Here is a 22326-nt window from a genome sequence, read left to right as displayed (position 1 = left end):
AACTTCAGAACTCCTCTGCAGAGGCATCTCCAGTTTCTTTTGGCTCCTAAAGTTAGATCTCTGCCCTTGTGCCAAGGTGGAGGTACCCCCGGGGACCCTCCCCCGGGTACTTCTGGCCTTCCTTGAGCGGGCCCTCCTAGAAAGCTCCACCCATGCCCACCTCCCTCTCTTCACCGCCACCCCCCCCCAACCCTGGGCCCAGAAGTCTTCTCTAATAACATCTCCCACCCATGGGGCACTTGCTGGAAACCGGCTGAGAGTCTGGCATCAGTGTCTGATTTAGTCCCATGATTGTCCTAGAAAGCTGAGAGGCAGTAGGGAGTCACGGGCAAGAGTTTAGCCTGTGGAACCCGACTGCTTTGTGTGACTGGGAGTTGATGGAGCAGCTCTGGGCCTCGGTTTCCTCGTCTGTAAAGTCCAGTAACAGCTGTTCCATCCCAGCGGGATGTAGGGCAGGTTCAGAGCAGGGGCATGTGTCCTGTCTGCTTCACTCCTGGGCACCCATTCACCCCTCCCGCTGTCCAAACGCCTGCATCTCTTCCTCCCCTCGAGGCCTCCTCTCCTCACAGGATCTCTGGCTGCAGCTGGAAAGGCTTTAGGGCCGCTGGGCTCCACAGGGAGTTCCAGCTACTCCTTGGCCTCACAGAGGGCTCACCTGCCTACCCATTAATGCCAAACGCAGTCCACCCCCTCATGCGCCCCGCGACACTCACTTCTATCAACACCCCCCCTCCTCTCAGACATCAGCCTCCCCTCCGAGTCCCTGCATCTGTGTCATGTGACCCTTGCTCTCTCTCCTTCAAGCCTCTGCACGCACACCATTTCTCCTGCCTGGGTCGCCCTCCCCTGGCTGGAATGATGTCCATCCCCGTCCCCCACCCTGGGCCAACGGAGAAATGCCGCCCCCCTCCTCCTGGTTTTTCACCCAGTTAAGGACATTTCTCTACTGGATGTTTTCATTTTCAAATGTAGTAAATGCCTGTAAAGAACAAAAGGACTACACAGATGTTTATGTATGTAAAGAACGAGAATCACTCTCCCCAGCATCCTACTCCCCAGAAATAACTATGCTTAACAGGATGGGTCAGACCTTTTTCTGTGAATTTACAACATACATACCTATACACACTTAGTTGTGTTTTTTTTTTTTTTTTTTATACAAAATGGGGGACTTCTCTGGTGGTGCAGTGGTTAAGAATCTGCCTGCCAATGCAGGGCATGCAGGTTCGATCCCTGGTCCAAGAAGATTCTACCATCCTCGGAGCAATTAAGCCCGTGTGCCACAACTACTGAAACCTACACGCCTAGAACCCGTGCTCCGCAGTAAGAAAAACCACTGCAGTGAGAGACCCATGCATGGCATCAAAGAGTAGCCCATGCTCGCCGCAACTAAAGACGGCACAAAGCAACGAAGACCCAGCGCAGCCAAAAATAAAATTATTAAAAAAAACATACGAAGTGGGAACATGCTTTACATTTTATTCTGCAACTTTGCCCCTTTCGTTAGAGATCAGATTTGCCCCATGACTTATTCAGATGGTGATCGTTGATTTGCCTGCATCCTATCAAAGTCCAGCTGGGTTATTTCCATTTTATCGTAATCAGCATCATGATAAACGGGCTTGTCTTCAGATCTTGGCAGACCTGCGGCAGAGCATGTGTGGTGGAGACATATTCCTAGAACTGGAATTGGAGCATCCATCCTGTCTGGCAAGCTTGTCCTCCACCTTCCTTGACACCCTCATGAACCTGGCCTTCTCCACCCCCACAAGAACTGGGCCTGGGATGGAGAAGGCCCTCAGAGAGGGTTTGATGAGTAAATGAATGAGTGAATGAATGACCAACGTTTTCCTCTCCTCTGTCACCGGAGGTCCCTCTCCAGCTCAGACCTCACCCCTCAATCTGGTCCAAAGCTGCTGCCTCTTCACTGGCCTCCACGCCTGCCCTGCACGGCCTGCCCATGTGATGGCCTATATCAGCAGCTGTTTTCTAGCCTCTGCCAAAGGCTCCTCAGTGGACCTGAGGGTGGGCATGAAGTCACCTTGCTAAGAGTGTTTAAGAGTGTTTCTCCCTGCTTGGGGGCATGGTTAGGGGCTTGGGCAAAATCTCTGGCAGAGAGAACACAAATCATGTTCTGTCTCTGAGCCCATTTTTCCTTGTTTATTCACTTATTTCACAAACATTAATGGAACACCTGCTATGTACCAGCCTATAACCCAGTTTCAATAATATTAATAACAACCATCAGTGGGACTGTGTAAGGATGGGAGGCCATATACAAATAGCACCCAGCACGACTTGTTGGGGGGTTGGCAGCAGGTGCCCAACAGATGGTATCAGTGGTCATTCCTGATACAGTGACAAGGATCAGGGAAGAATTCCTAGTGGAGATGACATGAGGGCTGGACCTTCATGCACAGGAGGAGCTTCACAGGGAGAGATGAGGAGGGGGTTCCAGATGAGCTAAGGTACAAAGGTAGAAAGACCCCATGTAAATCCAGAAGTCTGAAGAGATGGCTGCAGAGTCTTGATGGCTAGGATCAGAAATTGGACTCCATCCTGGTTGGACTGGGCAGGAATAATGCCCATTCTCTCCAAAAGTGAAAGAGGAAAAGCCCCCACCTTCTGCTGGTTCCAGCCTGGGTGGGGTGTCCCTGGGGAAAGACGATGGAGGAAGTCTTGCTTCGTGTCCTCCCACCAGCCTTGCATCTCTTCTCAGGGCCCCAGCAAATGGGCCAACTGCGGACCCCACTTTCCCTTTTCCTCCTCTTGTTTGGGGAGCCTGCCTGTCTGAGGAGCCAGGACCATCCCAGCTGCCCAGGTAGGGGCCCAGGGTACCCTCCCAAATCACCCACTCACTCTCCCAACTCACCCACTCACCCTCCCGTCCTCATCCTCTCCCTAGGTATCCTTCTCCCACCCAGGTTCACTAGCCTCAAGGAGCAGGGTGGGAGTTTGATAATTTGGGTTCTACACACACACACACACACACACACACACACAAAGTATGCAGATAGATGCAAATGATGAAAAACCTGACAGCTAGAATTGGAGGGATGGAAAGAAAAGTGCAGAGGGGTCTGGAAGAGACATGCCCACTACCCCCATGCCCCATCCTGTGCCCACCCGGCCCTGTGTCTCCCTGCAGAACCCAGGAAACTGGAAGCCAGTAAAGTTGTCCTCTTGCTCAGTTGTCCTGGAGCCCCAGGAAGTCCTGGGGAGAAGGGAGCACCAGGTCCTCAAGGTAAGAGATGGGGAGGCAGCAATTAGCATGGTCTGTGCTAAGAGACCATGGCAAAGGGGCAAGGAACCTACTGTGTGCCAGGCTCCAGGCTGGATGCCCAGCATCCTAAGATTGACCCTGTGAGGTAGGTAGTACCATCCCCATCTCTCTGGGCTAGGGGGGAAGGGAGGCTCAGAGAGGATCAGTCATTCGCCCACACTCACAGAGCCAGGAGCCAGGAAAGGCTGCAGCTGGGATCTGACTTCATTGCTTTCTGGCCCGTGACATGGGGCAGGGTGTAAGGCATCTCTCTGGGATGTCAGGGAAACCTGGACCCCTGGGCAAGATGGGTCCCAAGGGTGAGCCTGGGGAGTGTGTGGAGCCGGAGGTCTCTTCTTCTTTCTTTGCTCTGTCCCTGGACCAGAGAGGGGGCTGCTTGACTGCTGCTCAGGAATTGGCTGTGATTGATCTCCTGTAGAGGGGGTGGGAAGCTTGTGGCACTAGTGGTAAAGAACCTATCTTCCACTGCAGGAGACGGATGCACGTTCGATCCCTGGATCGGGAAGATTCCCCTGGAGGAGGACATGGCAACTCCCTCCAATATTCTTGACTGGAGAATCCCAAGGACAGAAGAGCCTGGCAGGCTACAGTCCACAGGGTCACAAAGAGTCAGACACGACTGAAGCAACTTAACGCTCATGCACTGGGGGTGGAAAGCTGGGAGGAGTGGGGAGAATCAGGAGAAGGGCCTGGGCACCCTCCCCTCTGGTGGTTCATGAGCCTTCCCTTGGGGGTACTCAGGGCCAATGCTCATCTTTCCTTGGGGCCGGAGATTCAGCGAACTTGCTGTGGGGCCAGGAGGGTTGAGGCCACCTTCGCTGGACCCCAGGCACCTAGAATCAGATGGTGCTGGGGTGTTGGAGGGTCAGCAGGTGTGGCCCAGCCCATCCCAGAGCCTCTCTTCAGGGGTCCAAAGGAATTGAGAGGACTCCTGGAGTCCAACACATGGCCTGTTCCATTGCCTGTGGGCTGGGGCTTCAGAAATAACTTGGGGGCCCCCATCAGCTCATCTGCCCTCCCCTTGGCCCCGGGAGCTGCCAGGAGCTGCTGAGCCGGAGTACCACTTTGAGCGACTGGTACCATCTGTGTCTACCTGAGGGCTGAGCCCTCCCAGTCTTTTGTGACAGTTCAGTTCAGTCACCCAGTCATGGCTGACTCTTTGCAACCCCATGGACGCAGCACACCTGGCCTCCCTGTCCATCACCAACTCCCCGAGTTTACTCAAACTCATGTCCATTGAATCAGTGTTGCCATCCATCTCATCCTCTTTTGCCCCCTTCTCCTCCCACCTTCAATCTTTCCCAGCATCAGGGTCTTTTCAAATGAGTCAGTTCTTTATATCAGGTAGCCAAAGTATTGGAGTTTCAACTTCAGCAACAGTCCTTCAAATGAATATTCAGGACTGATTTCATTTAGGATGGACTGGTTGGATCTCCTTGCAGTCCAAGGGACTCTCAAGAGTCTTCTCCAACACCACAGTTCAAAAGCATCAATTCTTCAGCTCTCAGCTTTCTTTAAAGTCCAACTCTCACATCCATACATGACTACTGGAAAAACCATAGCTTTGACTAGATGGATCTTTGTTGGCAAAGTAATGTCTCTGCTTTTTAATATGCTGTCTAGGTTGGTCATAGCTTTTTTTCCAAGGAGCAAGAGTCTTTTAATTTCGTCTTTTGTGACAAGGACACCGCAGGTGGTGGCTGGCTAGTGAAGCAATGTCAGGGAGAGCAAGGACTCCAAGTCAGAGCCAGTGGGCACTTCTTCCCCTTGGCCCCTAGGGGGAGCCAGAGCCCACTGGAGCCAAGACATCCCTTCGCTGATTCACTAACAAATGCTTACTGAGCTCCCAGAGCGCCTGAGGAAGTCTGAGAAGGGTTCACAGAGGAGATGCCATTTGAAAGGGCCCTGAAGGCTGTGTAGAAGTTCTCAAGCTAGGTGAGGTGCAGAAGGGCATTGCAGGTGGAGGGAAAGACAAATGCGGGGAGGCCGGAGAGCACGAGGGGGTGGGGGAGACCGTGTGAATGAGCTGAGAGCGGGTGGAGTGCTTGGTTGAGGTCTACGGGTGTGGGTCAGGCATGGATGAGGGCCCAGTCTGCAAAGACCCGTTCACAAAGGGCACTGAGTGACTGACTCAGTGGGGAGTGGGGAGCCCTGGAAGAGTTTCAAACAGAGGAGGGACCAGGTCAGACATGTTTCAGAAAGAAGACTCAGGCTACACTGTGGAGGATGCATTGGGTGGGGACCAGAGTGCAGGTAGGGACACAGTTTAGGACAACTGCAGGGGTCCGGGCAGGAGAAGAGGGTGGGCAGGGGCAGGAACGGAGGCAGAGGTTCTTAGACTGAAAGATATTTAAGCGAGAAACTCTACAGGACCTGGGGACTGCTTGGCTTGAAGAGGAAACTGGGGTTGAGAGGGCGTATCAGGGTAAGGCTGAATGGACCTCTGCTCCAATACCTTGGTTCTTATCACAGTAAATGAAAGCAGGGTTATTTTGAATCTGACCCCCAACTGGACTAACCGTCTCCTGAAGGCAGGGACAACGTTTCTACTATTTCAGTCCATCCAGGGACTCTGGTGTGAAACTGAGAGTCAGTAAAAGTTAATAAGGGCATGTAGGGTTGATCGGTATATTCACAGGCAAGGCTCACTTGGACTCACACTTTATCAACAAGCCCACAAACCAAAGAGGGGGCGCCTGTCCACCTACCCCTCGCAGTGCCTCTGCCCGATGCATCTCCTCATCCCAGGCTTGGCCTGGAGTGATGACTGCCATCGTCACCTTCTCTGCCTCCCTAGGTGTTCCAGGGGTGATGGGATGGTTCTGTGGATTCCTTGGTCCTCCTACACAGCAGGTGTGGGGAGCCAGGAGTCTGGATTCTGGCGGGGGATGAGAATTTGCACCAGCTTACTCTCCAGGGTAGGTTTCTCAGTAGGGTCCTGGGAGTCTAAGGGGCCTTTCCCTGGCATTCTGACTTCCCAGCTGGGATCTGAGGATTTCTCCATCTCTGCTTCCCCGTCCCCTCCCCTAGGTACCCAGGAGCTGTGGGTGGAGCTGGAGAACTTTAGGCAACCACACCTTTGTTTCCTGTAGGTCCTTCCTCCTCCTAGTGGAGGCAGACCATCACCAGCTGGTGCTGGGCAGGTTCTCAAAGGGTAGGGCAGGTGAGCGAGCCTATGGTGGGGCCCTGGAGCAGTCCAAGAAGTCTAGGGAGGCTGGATTCTTCCCCAGAGCTGCCATGGTCTCCACGAATGACCCAGGACACCTCCTTCCCCTGATGCGAGTCTGTTTCCTCACTGGAAAAATGGCAGTGATGAGACAGGGTGGTGCAGGAGTGAGCAAATTGGGCTCTGGAGGCAATCGATCCTGAGTTTAAAATCCAGCTCTGTCATTTACTAACTGTGTGACCTTGGACAAGTCTCTTCTGGGTCAGAGCCTCAGTTTCCTCCCCTGTAGAATGGGTAAGGAGGCAGGGAGGGAGGATGTGAGAGCCAGCTGAGGTTCTGTTGAGTGTTATCATTATCTGCTTTGGAAGAGGAACCAAGAAAGGCTTTTTTTTTTTTTTTTTTCCCTCAGAGAAACACCAACAGTCGAGAAGAAAGTTGAAAGAGGGAAGTGGTTACAAGGAGGTGCCTCAGCGGAGCCCCCTTTCCTGCCTAGGCATCTGAGAAGTCCCTCTTAGCTCCCCCAGGCACAGTTGCTCAGGCTGCAGCTGGGAGCTGCGAGGAGACAAAGCAGCAAGAGGGAAGCGGAGATTCTGGGAGGGGACGAGGCAAAGGGAGGCGTCAGTGGCTTTGGAGCCACAGTCCTGAGCTCAAGTCCCAATGCCTCTGTGATTAGCTGCCTGGGCCAGTGCCCTGGCTCCATGGCACTGCTGTTTTTCCCACAGGGCCTGCAAACACCCACCTTACAGTTGCTCTGAGGCTCCTGCGAGATCATCTCTTCAACAGTGCCAGGCATGGTGCCAGCACCAAGGTGCCTCCCACCCTCTTCCTGCCAGAGGCCCCCAGAGCTTCCAAGGCAGGAAACCCTTTCCCACCGACCATGATACAAATGGGAGAAACTGCATGGTGACTGTTCCCAGCGCCTGCTGGTACAGATCCTGCTATCAGACCAATCTCAACGGGCGCTACTCGATTTTCAAAGCCCCTGCCCATAATTATGGCATCCACTGGGCCTCACGCCAAGGCGTGGGCCATCCTTACCACAGGGATTAAATGGTGCTTCGCTAGGGCACCCTGGTAGCCAGCACCCTTATCTCTATCACACAGCTTCCGGACTCTCGGTGGTTGTTCAGTTGCTCAGTTGTGTTCGACTCTTCATGACCCCATGGACTGCAGCATGTCAGGCTTCCCTGACTTTCACTGTCTCCCAGAGTTTGCTCAAACTCATGCCCATTGAGTTGAAGATGCCATCCAACCATCTCATCCCTGCTCCTCTTACTATTTATTAAAAAATAAAATCATTTTTACTCTTTCCCGACTGGCAGACCTCTTCCAGTTACTGGGAAAAACTCAAGAGGGCAGAGCAGGGACACAGGTTTCAGTTCCATTCAAGGAAGATCTTCCTTCCAGTCAGGAAGATTGACAAGTTGACCTCAAAAGGTGGTGAGGCTTCCGTCCCTAGAGGTTTGCAAGTCGAGGCCAGAGGAGCATGGAGTAGCAGACATGGAAGAATTCAAGCATCCACTGACAATATTCTTGGGTTCCCTGGGTCCTACAAGTGGATGGTTTCGTGGTGGGAATTGCACCGGCATCTCACCGGCTCTGTTGTAAGTCACATTTTCATCCTCTGCTACTTCCTGCCTGTTCCATTAGGGGTTAGTTCGAACTCAGTCAAAACAAGGCAGGCACATTTTTCTCCCATGGGGCAACAGGGCAGTGAGACAGCAGTTCCTGAGCTGGCATTTAAGTAGTTAGATAATTTGCCAGAGTCACATTCAAGAAAGTGTTAGAACAATAGTTAAGAGTCTATCTCTGAGTCTGACAGGGAGTCCTGGGCTTGCATCCTGCTTTGTTATGTAGCTGAGTGATCTTGGACAAGTTACTCAACTTCAGAGTTCCCAGTTCCTGATTTCAGAGTCCACTGATGTTTATGCCAGGCTGTGGCCTCACTAATTCCCACTAGAAGGTTAGGGATTCTTGGGAATTGGAGCTGGGAAGCCATTGTAACCCAAGGGCTGGGGTTCCTGGGGTTCTCCAGGGAGATGGAGAAACGCTTGCATGAAGATTCTTCTCAGGTTTCATGGTCATGTCCTGGGTGGAGGTCAGGGGTCAGAAGGGCTCCAAAGCAGATTGAGTTCCGGGGAAAGCAGCCCCCTGGCAAAAAAGGCAAAGGACCCAGCTCTGATGCCAAGTCCCATGCTCCTGACAGGCTGGGGAGCAGGCTTCCCCAGTCCAGTCCCTCCCAGCCTGCCTACCAAGGACGCCGAGGGACGGGCTCTCTCCGCCGTGTTTGTTCTACACACCCTGACATCTCTGAAGATCCCTTCTTCCAAAAGATCCCCGCAGGGCAGGGCCTGCAATGCGCTTGGGTCTTAGCTCTGGCCTGGGCACCCATCTCACGAGTGCCTGCTCTGAGCAGTCCACAGTGGTTGGCTGCCCAGTGGCAGAGGCTGTTCCGGAAGCGGCCTGTCTCAGAGGTTCTGGCGGGAGCGGAGGGAGGGAAGAGGCAGTGTCCCGGGCCGCTAGGGAGCGGTGCTGCCCCAAGGCCGAGGGTGGAGCTTTCCCGGTCGGCCGGGAAAGGGCTGGGCCCGGCCTACATGTGGGGGCAGGAGACAGCGACGGCCGGCGTTTCGCGGCGGATCCTGGGTGGTGGGTACTGCTGGCCCGATGCCTGGGGCCTTCCACGTGACTCTGAACTGCGGATCACTGGATGCCCAAGATTCCCAGGACCCAATCCCCGAAGTCAGATCTTCAGGACCTTGCAAGTCAGAGTCCGGATTTTCGCCCTGCACACCAGATTCCCAAACGGGACCTCTGGCCAGACTCCTGACCTCCAGATCCCGCAGGAAATTCTCGATCCCGGAATCTGTTCTCCGCTCCCGTCCCACCCCGGGTGCCCAAAGTCCGGCGCCCGACACCCGAGCGCCCCCGTATGGCGGGGCCGAGCCCGCGGTCCGGAGCCCTGGAGCGCGCCGGCAGCTGCTGGCAGGACCCGCTGGCCGAGGCGCTGAGCCGGGGCCGGCCGCTCGCGGCGTCCCCGGGTCGGGGCTGTGCGCGAAGCCGGCCGCTCAGCGTGGTCTACGTGCTGACCCGGGAGCCGCTGCCCGAGGCAGAACCCGAGACGGGAGCCGAGGCGGAGCCGCTGCCTCTGCGCTGCCTGCGTGAGGCCTGCGCGCAGCTCCCCGGACCGCGGCCGCGACCTCAGTTGCGCAGCCTGCCTTTTGGAACCCTGGCGCTGGGAGACACCGCAGCGCTCGATTCGTTCTACAACGCGGGTGAGCGCGCCCGGGGGGCGGGGCGCTGGGTGGAGCTTAGAGTCTGGGGGCGGGGCTCAGCGACCCCGAGGTGCGGAGTCGTGGGGGCATAAAGTGAACTAAAGCAGAGGGGCTAGAGGAGGGACCCGCGATAAAAGCGGAGTTTAGGGGGTCTGGAGCGCGGCCAGACTCGGGCAGGGACTTCACGGATCCAGGTCTGGCTCGGGGTTCAGGGTGGGAGCTTAGGAACTCTGGAGTTGGCACGGTGCCTAGGGAGTGGGGCTAGAATTAGGGAGTGGCTGGGAGCGGGGCAGGGTGTGGTATCTCAGGAATGGGATTGGAGAGCTCAGCCTCGGGATGATCTCTCACGGAGCTCATGACGGAGGATCCTGGAGGTGGGACTTGGACTGGGGGAAGGGGCCCCTAATACGTGGGGCTAGAGTTCAGGGGTCCTAGCATACTACTTCCGGGGATCCGGCTGCAAAGGGAAGCTAAGGGCACTAACGGCATTGGATTCTAGAGGCGGGAGCTTGGTTCATGAGGCCCCAGGAGTTCTGAGAAAAGTAAAAACTGTGGTGCTGGGGAAGACCGTCCCCTGGACGGCAAGGAGATCAAACAAGTCAATCCTAAAAGAAATCAACCTTGAATATTCATGGGGGGGGGGTCGCTGATGCTAGTGCTGAAGCTGAAGCTCCAATACTTTGGCCACCTGATGCGAAGACCCGACTCATTTGCAAAACACCCTGATGCTGGGAAAGATTGAAGGCAAAAGGAGAAGGCAGGCAGAGGATGAGATCGCTGGATAGCAACACTGACTCAATGGATATGAATTTGAGCAAACTCCAGGAGATAGAAAAGGACAAGGGGAGCCTGGCCGTTCTGCAGTCCACGGGGTCGCAGAGTCGGACACGACGGAGCGACTGAACAAGTAGCTCCGGGAGAATCTGCAGAGCTGGGGCGGAACTGGAGGCGGAGAAGGGTCGTCCGGGGGCGGGGCCAGAAAGCGGGTATTCCCCAGGGGGATCACCCCGCCCTCTCGCCAGCTCGGATGCCCCGCCCCGATACTAATTTGTTTATCCAAGAGTTCAGGAACCCTGCTTGCAGGATGTCCATAAAACGTTAGCCTAAAAAAAAAAAACACGTTAGCCTAACAATGAAGGCTGGACTTCCCTGGTGGTCCCGTGGTTAAGAATCTACCTGCAGGCGTGCTCAGTCGTTCTGTGGGTCCGACTCTTTGGGACCCCATGGACTGTAGCCCGCCAGGCCCCTCTGTCCACGAGATTTCCCAGGCAAGAATACTGGAGCAGGTTGCCATTTCCTACTCCAGCAGATCTTCCTGACCCAGGGATGGAATCCACGTCTCCAGCGTCTCCTGCATTGGCAGGTGGATCCTTTACCACACTGCTGCCACCTGGGAAACAGGGGACATGGGTTCAGTCCTTGGTCAGGGGAAGATTCCGCCACCTGTGGCAGGGCAACTAAGCCTGTGTGCCACAACTACTGAGCCCGTGTCAGCCTGCAAGCAGCAACAAAAACCCATCACAGCCAAAAATAAACAAACATCAAAAATGAAGGCTGACTCGACCTTGAGATCACAAAGATACACACAGAATCATAGACAAACTCACAAATTGTGCATATCTTGCTTCACAAAGGCTGTCACAGACACTGTCCCACACAGAGATACAGACAGCAAGCGACACACTCACAGAGGCACAGTGTTGTACACACACAAGGCAAGTATGTATACACATGTGTATACACCAGCACTGCTGGTGCCAGCCCCTTTCAAGAGACTGTGTTGAGGATCCAGGGAATGGCACGTCTCTCTTTGCACAACTCTTGCCCCTCATATGGCCCAGAACAGGCTCCGGGCTGGTGCACAGCCTCCCCTTCTCTGGGCCCAGGGCCCGTAGGCTCTGCACAGTGGGATACAAGCAGTGGGGCCTGGGGAGCTCCACTCCTCTCCTTGCAATACTATAGATATAATTTCTGTACAGCCCAGAGGAACCCTAAAAGGGGGAAACTGAGACCCAGAGCAAAACTGGACTCTGAGGAGTTACATGGGAACGCAGGCCCAGCCAGGATGGATCCCCAGGCTTCTTCCCCACAAGCTGGGTTCGGGACTTGAGGTTTGGGGTTCGGGATCAGAGCTCAGGGCCTCCACCTGTGTGCCCACAGACGTGGTGGTGCTTGAGGTGAGCAGCTCCCTGGCGCAGCCCTCCCTCTTCTACCACCTGGGTGTGAGGGAGAGCTTCAGCATGACCAACAACGTGCTCCTCTGCTCCCAGGCCGACCTCCCTGACCTGCAGGCCCTGCGGGTAGGTGGCCAGCGGGCTGGTGGGGACCAGCCCAGGGCGGGGGTGGCCCTACCCAGAGCGCCAGTATCTGAATGTCTGTCTCCTGCAGGAGGACATTTTCCAGAAGAACTCGGTGAGCCGAATCCACCCCTCCTCTGCGGTTTCCCTTTGACCTCCATTATAACCTCTGCTCTCCACCATCTTTCCGGGCCTCCTCATTCACCTCTGACCTCTCTAGTGCCCCCCTGACATCCATGTGACCTTTGACCCCCTATTGCCTCCTTTCGTGAAGTGGGCCCCTTCCCCACTATTCTAATCCCCACGGGGGTGGACCTCTGACCCCTCCACTGCCCCTCTCTAATCTAGTCCTGACCTCTGACCTCCTCTGATTCCTGGCCTCTCTCCCACCCTAGGATTCCATTGGCAGCTACACGCTGATCCCCTATGTGGTGACAGCCACCGGTCGGGTGCTGTGTGGCGATGCAGGCCTCCTGAGGGGCCTGGCTGACGGGCTGCTCCAGGCTGGGGTGGGCACAGAGGCCCTGCTCACACCCCTGGTGGGTCGGCTGGCCCGCCTGCTGGAGGCCACGCCCACGGACTCTTGGTAATGGGGGTCCCCTTCAGCGAAGGTGCCAGGAGGAGCTGGTGAGGGCAAGGGGGGCCTGGAGCTGAGGGGCAGGCCCTGCCATTCTCTCTCTCCTGCCCTGGGCATTAGTGGCTACTTCCGGGAGACCATTCGGCAGGACATCCGGAGGGCACGGGAGAGGTTCAGCGGGCAGCAGCTGCGGCAGGAGCTGGCTCGCCTGCAGCGGAGACTGGACAGCGTGGAGCTGCTGAGCCCCGACATCATCATGAACCTGCTGCTCTCCTACCGGGACGTGCAGGTGTGTAGGGCTCGAAGAGGCAGGCTGGCCAGTCCAACAAGCCCCAGGCCAGTTTCCGGACCCACTGGAGGCTCTGAGTGAATTATCTGACATCTCCAAGCCTCGGTTTCCTGGGCCGTGGGGGAGGCTGGGCACCCACTGAGGTCTCCCTGTACAAAGCGGTGTCTGTACTTCCTGGGGGAAGTGTGCAGAGGATGGTGGGTGGGAAGGTGGGGTGTTGGGTGGGAGGGGACCCCCGCTCAAGGTTTGCCTCAGGGTCTGTGGGCTGAAGGGACCCCCCGGAGGCCATGAGGCCAGTGCATGCTGTTCTCTCCTGCAGGACTACTCAGCCATCATTGACCTGGTGGAGACCCTGCAGGCCTTGCCCACCTGTGATGTGGCCGAGCAGCATAATGTCTGCTTCCACTACACCTTTGCCCTCAACCGGTGGGTTGGCAGAACAAGGCTCAGGTCATAGCCACATGGGGACATGGGTCTCTGCTGTGCAGTCACTTCAGTCTGCAATCACGGCTGTTCAGGGAATTTGCGGCCCAGGATCACACTGATGTCAAATGGTCACTAGGGTTCTGTTTCTGCTGCCCAGGGTGGGGTGGGGTGGGGTGGTGGTGCCGACCTTGGAGTAGTCACAGCCGTCTAAGGCCACGGCTCCTCAGAGTCACTGCAGTCACTTCCATCTGGGATTCCCACCTCTCGGAAAGTCAGCGCTGCCCAGAGACACCGCTCTTCTGGGTTCATGATGGTCAGGCCCTTGGGAAGGTCCCTGCTGTTCAGGGTCTTGGGGTTTCTGGACAGAGAGTGGGTCTCCAGCCTATCTTCCCCTTCCCCCTAGGAGGAACAGGCCTGGGGACCGGGAGAAGGCACTGGCCGTGCTGCTGCCACTGGTACAGGTGGAGGGCCCGGTGGCACCTGACCTGTACTGCATGTGTGGCCGTATCTACAAGGACATGTTCTTCAGCTCTGGCTTCCAGGATGCTGGGCACCGGGAGCAGGCCTATCACTGGTAAGGGGCCCAAACAAGTGGACAGTGGGCTGAGCTAGTGGACTGAGGGATGGGGCTGTGGGCATTAGTCCAGTCCCACATCACCCCCACCCTCACCCCAGGTACCGCAAGGCCTTTGACATAGAGCCCAGCCTCCACTCAGGCATCAACGCTGCTGTGCTCCTCATTGCCGACGGGCAGCGCTTTGAGGACTCCGAGGAGCTCCGGCTCATAGGTGAGCCCCAATCCTGCACCCCATCCCCTACCCACAGGCGCTCTGAGGGGCTTGGAGAGAGGGCAGGGATAGAGGACACTGGGCTATGGCTGGGGCTGACCCATCCCATGTTGGCCTGTTCTGCCTGAACCCACACCTGGGTCCTCATGCGTATTCTGGACCCTCATGAGCCCCTGAGGCCACAACTGTTCCTAAGCTCACACCTGTGTTCCTTACACACTGAATTCCACGTACACTTGTTCCCACACCCTCACCTGTGCCTGAACTTCTACTCCCACCTGAGATCTGGCCACACCTAAGTTTTCACCCATTTCTATCTTCCTACCCATGTGACTTTGGTGGCCTACACCTGGGCTTTGCCAAAATCCACAACCACATTCATTACAACCCAGGCCCCTCTCTCCCAGGCATGAAGCTGGGCTGCCTGCTGGCCCGAAAAGGCTGCGTGGAGAAGATGCAGTATTACTGGGATGTAGGCTTCTACCTGGGAGCTCAGATCCTCGCCAATGACCTCACTCAGGTGGCACTGGCCGCAGAGCAGCTGTACAAGCTCAACGCCCCCATATGGTGAGCGGCCCCCTCTGGGGTCCTGGGCTGGCCTGGGCTGGCAGCTTCTACACCTATATCCCCTGGCATCTAGTCTGAATCCCTTCCAGACCAGTACCCACGGCAACCAATGGCCTGATGCTGGCTGCATCCAAACCAGTCTAGTACCGCTGGCAGTGCCAGTTGGTGCCTGGGCTGAAGACACGCCTGTTGTCTGCAGGTACCTGGTGTCCGTGATGGAAACCTTCCTGTTGTATCAGCACTTCAGACCCACACTAGAGCTTCCTGGAGAAGCCCCCCATGGCGCCCACTTCTGGCTCCACTTCTTGCTACAGTCCTGCCAGCCACTCAAGACGGCTTGTCCCCAAGGGGACCAGTGCTTGGTGAGGCAGTTGGAGTATGGGACCCGGGAGAGGTGCTGGCCCCTTCTGACCAACCCCTCTGCCCTGTCTTCTGCAGGTGCTGGTCCTGGAGATGAATAAGGTGCTGCTGCCGGCCAGGCTGGAGGTTCAGGGTACAAACCCAGTGAGCGCGGTGACCCTGAGCCTGCTGGAGCCCAAGAAGCAGGTGAAGTCGCCGGTAAGTCACCCCCTTTGACATCTATGCACCTCTTCTGTCCGGCCTTCCCCCCCCCCCCATCCCCAGACCCCTCTCCCTGTCCCCAGCACCCCTCTGGGACCCCTTTCTTCTCACAGGACGTTCCCTCCAGCTGGACCTTCCTGGTGGCCTCCATCAGCGGCGTCAGGTAAGAGGGGGCCCTGGGGGAGGTGGGGGCGGGGGCGGCGCGACTGGGAGGCCGGCTTACCCGGGTTCTTCATCCCTTCCAGCGTCTCGAAGCGGGATGAACGCTGCTGCTTCCTCTACGCGCCTCCTCCCGCTCAGGACGTCCAGCTGTGCTTCCCCAGCGCCGGACACTGCCAGTGGTGCGCGCTGCCCCGCGGGGTCGGGGTGCTCCGAGGGCCAGGAGAAGGGACCATGTTCCCTGGGTGCGCTGGGCAGAGAGGGGAACAGTTTCTGCCCCAGGTTGCCCTCCCGTCAGTCTTGATCTCCTCCCTCAGGTTCTGCGGCCTGATCCAGGCCTTGGTAAAGAGTCCGGATTCCGGGGCGCCCGCAGAGGAGACGGAGGGCGTTGGGGAGGTGTTGGAGGTGAGGCGGTGGGTGCAGGGAGCTTGAGGAGGGGGGTGGGCCGAGGGTCCCACCGAACCCCTCATCTCACGCGCCCTCGCAGTTTGATTACGAGTTCACGGAGTCGGGCGAGCGGCTGGTGCTGGGCAAGGGCACGTACGGGGTGGTGTACGCGGGCCGCGATCGGCACACTCGCGTGCGCATCGCCATCAAGGAGATCCCGGAGCGGGACAGCAGGTTTGCGGGCGAGGGGGTGGGCCCGGGGCGCCAGGGAACAAGTGGACGGGGCACATGGGCGGGACCGGAAGTTGATAGGCTCCTGTGGGCCGACTGTAGGCCGCGGCGACGCAGAGGCACACGTGGTCGGGACTGAGTGCTTGAGCTCAGAGAAGCGAGAGTTCGGGCCCCGGGGGCCCAGCCAGGCCTGTGCACAGAACCGCAGGGACCCAGCGGGTGGGCTAGGGTCCGGCGGGGCGTGTGGGCTGGGTGATAAACTGAGGAAGGAGGAGGCGGGGGTCTGGTGGGGTGAGGGGGGAGAATCTACAGGTCTGTCCTGCCGGCACTGGAGTGGGGTAAGCGCCCCTGCCCCAAGCAGGCCTGTTAGTCACTCCCTACCGGCCCCCAGGTTCTCTCAGCCGCTGCATGAAGAGATAGCTCTGCACAAACGCCTACGCCACAAGAACATCGTGCGCTATCTGGGCTCCGTCAGCCAGGGCGGCTACCTCAAGATTTTCATGGAGGAAGTGCCTGGAGGTATCTGCCCTGCGTGGGAGGCAAATGGAACTGGAGTTGTGGGGCCTGGGGATGGAGCCAAGCAAGGGGTGGAGAACCCTCCGGGGAAAATGACCCCTAGCCTGTGTGGGTGGTGTGGCCCAGAATTAGCTGAGGCAGTGCGATTGGGTGATGGAAGCTGGGCCATGGCCTGGCCTTCCAGCAGACAGCTGTGGGCTGGACTAAGTGGGTGCCAATTATGGCCCTGGACTGCACCTTCCCAGGCAGCCTGTCCTCCTTGCTGCGGTCAGTGTGGGGACCCCTGCAGGACAACGAGAGCACCATCAGTTTCTACACCCGCCAGATCCTGCAGGGACTCAGCTACCTGCACGACAACCACATTGTGCATCGAGATATCAAGGTCAGCCTGTAGCTGGCTCACCTTGGTGGGAGGTGGGGTGGGCAAGAGGGAGGAACAGAGAGGGCTCCAGACACAGGCTGGCAGTTTAGATTAAGTGGGCAGACACTTTGCAAAAGCTTGGGAAATTCATCAAGAAGGTTCCCTAGGGAAGGAAAGAAGTTCAGATCTGAAGCCAACTTCCAGGATTTCCCTGATTCTTCCATGGGTTAAGAATCCACCTGCCAATGCAGCGGACATGGGTTCCATCCCTGGGTTGGGAAGATCCCACATGCTGTGGGCCAACTAAGCCTGTGCGCCACATCTGAGTCCGTGCGCCCTAGAGCCCATACTCTGCAACAAGAGAAGGCACCGCAGTGAGAAGCCCAGGCACCGTAACTAGAGAGTAGCCCCCACTCGATGCAACTAGAGAAAACCTGCACACAGCCACAAAGATCGAGCACAGCCAAAAATAAATCAATAAAATGCAGCCAACTTCCAGGGGGACATAAATGGGATGGCAGGGGGAGGGGGTTGAGAGAGGCAGGGTCAGGCTGGGAGTCTCAGGAGATGGGGTCTGGGATAGAGTCTGGTTCTGGCATCAGGAGCCCAGTCCAATGTGTGCTGAGCACAATGTCCACTCTGCTCAGGGGGACAACGTGCTGATCAACACCTTCAGCGGGTTGCTCAAGATTTCTGACTTTGGCACCTCCAAGCGACTAGCAGGCATCACACCCTGCACTGAGACCTTCACAGGTAACAGGGTGTGGGGTGGTGAATGGGGCTTGCTGATGTGGGGCAGAGAACTCTTGGGACATTCCAGGGAATGATGTTTCTCCTGGGCATGGAGTTAAAGTCTTAATGGGGGATGGAACCTGGGGCAGGTCACTGAGCCAGGGGGCAATGATACAATCTAGAACTGGAGCTTGGAGAGCTGATAACTGAACTGATTGAGTTCAGTCCCTGAAATGGAGCCCAAAAGTGTGAATGCGGACCAAAGTTCAGAGCAGATGATGCAGTCCAGGATAGATGATGGCACCTCCTGTGGGTGATGGAGGCCATGAATGTGATGGAGCCTGAGATGAGTGAGGAGACTCAGGATAGAGGTTTGACGACCAGGGTAGGTGATGGGAACTGTTTCGGATGATAGAGTTCAGGGTGAAAGCTGGTGGCCAGAGGATAATAGAGCCCCCTGCCACCCCCACAGTGATACAGCCTAGATGAGCATTCCTGCTACTGCTCCTGTCCTAGGGACCCTACAGTATATGGCCCCAGAAATCATTGACCAGGGCCCACGAGGTTATGGGAAGGCAGCAGACATCTGGTCACTGGGCTGCACAGTCATCGAGATGGCCACAGGTCGCCCGCCCTTCCACGAGCTAGGGAGCCCGCAGGCTGCCATGTTTCAGGTGAGATCCTCAGGGCCTGGCTTATGAGGTGGGGTGGGGGCAGACTGAGTCCCAAACACCTCTAAACGTGTCCCTTGTTCCCTGCCCCTGCTCCCTTCCCAGGTGGGCATGTACAAGGTGCATCCGCCAATGCCCAGTTCTCTGTCAGCTGAGGCTCAAGCCTTCCTCCTCCGAACTTTTGAGCCCGACCCCCGCCTCCGAGCCAGTGCTCAAGCGCTGCTGGCGGACCCCTTCCTGCAGCCTGGGAAGAGGAGCCGCAGCCCTGGCTCCCCCAGACAGGCTCTAAGGTCCTCAGGTACTAAGTGGGTGGAGGGAGTGAACACCCTGGGCTGAGGGCAGCGGAGGTCTGGACGGATAGGGCTCAGGGGCCCCAACTGATGGCCTTGTCCCTCCCTCAGAGGCGCCATCCGCCAGCCCTGCTCCTTCAGCGGACTCCACCTCGCAGTCCCAGACATTCCCCCGCCCTCAGGCACCCTCTCAGCACCCTCCCAGTCCCCCTAAGCGCTGCCTCAGTTATGGGGACGCCAGCCAGCTCCGGTGAGCACCCAGGGTCCCAGGGTGGGTTCGCTTCATCTGGTTTTGTCCGCGGGGGACTCCCTCCAGCAAAAGCCCTTCTTTTGGACCCGGACACTTGGACCACATGCAAGCTTGGCATTAGGTGCTGTCCTCCCAAACGCCCTTATTGAAGTTTATTGTGCCTTCTCAATACTGAGTTCATCTCTTTTATCCCTGTGAGGTGGGGGATAAAAGTAAAAGCCAGGATTCAATCTTCTGGGGTGGAGGTGGCTGGGTGGTGTTGCTGCCCTTCCTCCATCGGCCACTCTTCACTGCACCCAGGGTGCCCGAGGAGCCTGGGGCTGATGAGCCCGCGTCCCCTGAGGAGAGTTCGGGGCTGAGCCTCCTGCATCAAGAGAGTAGGCGCCGGGCCACGCTGGCCACGGTACTGGAGCAGGAGCTGCCGGCCCTGGCGGAGAGCCTGCGCCTGGAGCAGGAACAGGTGGGCGGCTCGCCCCAGCGCCCCCTGCTGGTCGAGCCCCGACAGGACGCCTGCTTTTCCTGCTGACGGCCTAGCGCCCACCCCGCACATCCTCCCATGAGCATCTCTTCTGGCTCATGCGTAAACTTGCTGAGGACCCTTCTCTTCCTTCCCAGGGTCCCCGTCTGGAGAGGAGTCATGTGGAACAGCTACTGCTCTGCCTCAGGGCGCACATCCACACTCCCAACCGTCGGCAGCTGGCCCAGGAGCTGCGGGGACTGCAAGAGCAGCTTCGGGCTCAAGGCCTTGAGCCCGAGCTTCTGCAAGGACCACTCTTCGCCTTCCCGGATGCGGTGAGGGAGCCCTCTCACAGTACGGGCTGCCCAACTTCCCAGGTGGTGCTTGGTGGTAAAGAACCCACCTGCCAATGCAGAAGGCATAAGAGACTCGGGTTTGATCCCTGGGTTGGGAAGATCCCCTGGAGGAGGGCATGGCAACCCACTCCAGTATTCTTGTCTGGAGAATCCCATGGACAGAGGAGTCTGGCACGCTACTGTCCATGGGGTCACAAAGAGTCGTACTCAGGATGAAACAACTTAGCACGCATGCACTCAGTAAGGGGTAGTGAGCTCCCAATGCTTGGGCATGTGCAAAGACTTGATGTCGCAAGATTCCGCGTCTTCCCCGTGAAGATAGAGCCTTTGGGAATGGGACGCCTGCCCAGTCCTAGCTGCTCCGACCCTTCTTTGATCCCAAGCCCGCCCACCCTACTTGGCTTTCTAGGCTTTTCCAACTCAACTCCACCCCTACTTGAGGCTCAGCCGTCTCAGCCGCACCCTCCCTCCCTCTCCAGGTGAAGCATGTCCTCCGCAGGCGCCAGATCCGCCCACACTGGATGTTCGTCTTGGACTCGCTGCTCAGCCGCGCTGTGCGGGCAGCCCTGGCCGTGCTGGCCCCAGGTGGGCGGAAGGGCGGAGCCTACCTGCCTGCCTGCCCGTGGGGCGAGGGTGTGATCCTTGGGGGCGTGGCGAACACCAATAGGGCAGGTGGGGGCGTGGCCACCGAGGCCCAGCCTAGACTCGGCGCCAAGGAGGGGGACGTGGCCAAATGGACATCTCCCAGGCTGACGCGGCCTGGACGGTGCCCAGAGTCCCGTGTCTTTTGCCGATGTTGGGGTCCTAAATGGGCATTCTCGTCCTACCTGAGTTCAACCCCCCCTCGGATTGGCAGAGGCGGAGAAGGAGGCGGTCCCACCGAAGTCGGAAGAGGCCAATAACACAGAGGAGTCCGAGCCCAAGCAGCAGGAGACCCCAGCCGAGCGGAGCCCTCTCCTGGGGGAACCGGAGCAGGGCACCCCTTCTCTGATGGTGCAGCTGGGCCTCTTGCGAGCAGAGACCGATAGGTACAGTTCTGGGGACTTGCCCATAATCTCTGCACAAGCTTCACCCCTACTCCCCCTCCATTCTGTGGGCTTCTGCCTTCAACAGGCTTCGAGATGTTCTGGCTGAGAAGGAAAGGGAATGCCAGGCCTTGGTGCAACTGGCCCTCCAGCGGGTCAATGGGGAGGCCAGGACCTGTGCCCTGGCTTCAGACCCCCCAGGTGAGCAGGACCAGGCTGGTGAACATGAATGGTGGGTGGGGGCAGCTTCTTGGCCGAGGCACCCTTGGGTTCAATCTGAATGTGACTTCTCCTTCAACCTCAATATGACTTCTCCCTGACAGCAGCTCTCACGGTGGACCAGGGCCTGGTGCAGTGGCTACAGGAACTGAATGTGGATTCAGGCACCATCCAGACGGTGAGGGGAAATGTGCTGGTTGCCCCTGATACCCACCAACCAAAGACTCCTCTTATGCCCATCTTTCAGCTCTTCTCCCTTTCTCCGTCTGATGCAGAGAATCTCAAAACTGAATGAGCACTTTGTATACCCCTGGTGGCTCAGATAGTAAAGAATCTGCCTGCAACGCAGGAGACCCAGGTTCGATCCCTGAGTTGGGAAGATCCCCTGGAGAAGGGAATGGCTACCCACTCCAGTATTCTTGCCTGGAGAATTTTGTGGACAGAGGTGTCTGGTGGGCTATAGTCCATGGGGTTGCAGAGTCAGACATGACTGAGTGCCTAACACTTTCACTTTACTTTTCCAAACCCCATCGTACATATGAGAAAACTGAGGCACAGAAAGGACTGCCCTTGCATGTTGGTAGTATTGGGTTGGCTAAAAATTCATTCAGGTTAAAAAACACTCGAATGAACTTTTGGCCAACCCAATAACCCAGAGCTAGTTCTTGGATCTTTGGACCTAGCTTCCTCTGATTTTTACCTTTCCCTGTTTCTGTGTGGGGGTCTCTGTCTACAACCAGCTACTGAACCACAGCTTCACCCTCCATGCCTTACTGACCTGTGCCACTAGAGATGACCTCATCTACACACGCATCAGGTATGTCCTGGCCCTCGAGGGATAACCCACACACATGGCCTCATGCTGGCCAGATCCTGACATCACCCCACCCCACCGTTACAAGCCTGTCTGGGCTCCTCCCTGAAAACTACTGGGACACCAGTGTCCACTGGGGACAGAGGGGGCATCACGCAGACAGTGGCTACCAGAGAGCACCCAGGGCCGCCTTCTGGCTGAGCCTCACCAAGCCTGGTACCCCCAGGGGAGGGATGATATGCCGCATCTGGAGAGCCATCTTGGCACAGCGAACAAGATCCACGCCAGTTACCCCTGGCCCCCAGGAGGCTGAATGAGGACATCCGAGGCAGGAGGCCAGACCCAAGGATGGATGAATGGAGGAAACACAAGAGGCTTCTGACATACCTGCCCCAGGACCCAGTGGCAACTGGAGGAGGCCAGGTGGGTGGGGGGTAGGGTAGGGGCCAGGCCTCTAGCCCCAGTGGGGAGAACCAATCACAGATGTGCCTCAAGCTCACGAGGGCCACCAGGCAAAGACTATTAAACAATACTTTTGTACCCCTGGGCCTTGGCAATGTCTGAAGTATGGACAGGGGTCCTAGGACCAGCTCCCTGAGGTCTTTATGTCTTGAGTCTAAAATTCCTTCCTC

General features: G+C 57.2%; 2 protein-coding genes across 5 annotated transcripts; both read left to right on the top strand.

Moving 5' to 3' along the window:
- Nucleotides 1-2439: 2439 nt before the first annotated feature.
- Nucleotides 2440-7514, top strand: FCN3 (ficolin 3). Its single transcript, XM_061149139.1, is given in 11 exon segments — nucleotides 2440-2821; nucleotides 3149-3244; nucleotides 3547-3611; nucleotides 4289-4414; nucleotides 4967-4990; nucleotides 6081-6112; nucleotides 6114-6163; nucleotides 6166-6201; nucleotides 6314-6347; nucleotides 6349-6638; nucleotides 7123-7514. Coding segments are annotated over 11 exon segments (1299 nt in total). The 5' UTR covers nucleotides 2440-2667.
- On the top strand, nucleotides 7495-22226 carry MAP3K6 (mitogen-activated protein kinase kinase kinase 6). 4 transcript variants are annotated; one of them, XR_009693804.1, is made up of 30 exons: nucleotides 7495-9721; nucleotides 11882-12021; nucleotides 12110-12133; nucleotides 12414-12604; nucleotides 12716-12884; nucleotides 13204-13310; nucleotides 13714-13884; nucleotides 13986-14098; nucleotides 14506-14665; nucleotides 14865-15027; nucleotides 15104-15223; nucleotides 15340-15389; nucleotides 15472-15567; nucleotides 15703-15790; nucleotides 15873-16006; nucleotides 16395-16522; nucleotides 16765-16901; nucleotides 17528-17633; nucleotides 18129-18286; nucleotides 18389-18581; nucleotides 18685-18823; nucleotides 19124-19283; nucleotides 19439-19615; nucleotides 20116-20221; nucleotides 20493-20664; nucleotides 20750-20862; nucleotides 20985-21058; nucleotides 21156-21238; nucleotides 21621-21697; nucleotides 21921-21978. XR_009693804.1 is itself a non-coding variant. In XM_061148320.1 (29 exons), exons 1-29 carry the CDS (start codon nucleotides 9379-9381, stop codon nucleotides 22130-22132), a joined length of 3939 nt encoding a protein of 1312 aa, XP_061004303.1. In that variant the 5' UTR covers nucleotides 7495-9378; the 3' UTR covers nucleotides 22133-22226. The 4 variants fall into 4 exon arrangements, 3 of the variants coding, with proteins under 3 accessions (XP_061004303.1, XP_061004302.1, XP_061004304.1); XM_061148320.1 differs by lacking the exons at nucleotides 21156-21238; nucleotides 21921-21978 and adding an exon at nucleotides 22000-22226 and having other exon boundaries at nucleotides 20988-21058; XM_061148319.1 differs by lacking the exons at nucleotides 21156-21238; nucleotides 21921-21978 and adding an exon at nucleotides 22000-22226.
- The last annotated feature ends 100 nt before the right edge of the window (nucleotides 22227-22326 follow it).

Source organism: Dama dama, chromosome 8 (assembly GCF_033118175.1).
Source record: "Dama dama isolate Ldn47 chromosome 8, ASM3311817v1, whole genome shotgun sequence".
NCBI lineage: Eukaryota > Metazoa > Chordata > Mammalia > Artiodactyla > Cervidae > Dama > Dama dama.
The sequence above is the reverse complement of the archived record's forward strand: the minus strand, read 5'-3'. Positions and strand labels throughout refer to the sequence as shown.

Excerpts from the sequence above, each read along its gene's own strand:
- MAP3K6 (XM_061148319.1), top strand. The coding sequence starts at position 9,379 with ATGGCGGGGCCGAGCCCGCGGTCCGGAGCCCTGGAGCGCGCCGGCAGC. Across the intron at positions 15,390-15,471 it reads GCCTCCATCAGCGGCGTCAG|CGTCTCGAAGCGGGATGAAC; the intron begins GTAAGAGGGGGC and ends CATCCCTTCCAG. Across the intron at positions 19,616-20,115 it reads TCTTCGCCTTCCCGGATGCG|GTGAAGCATGTCCTCCGCAG; the intron begins GTGAGGGAGCCC and ends CTCCCTCTCCAG.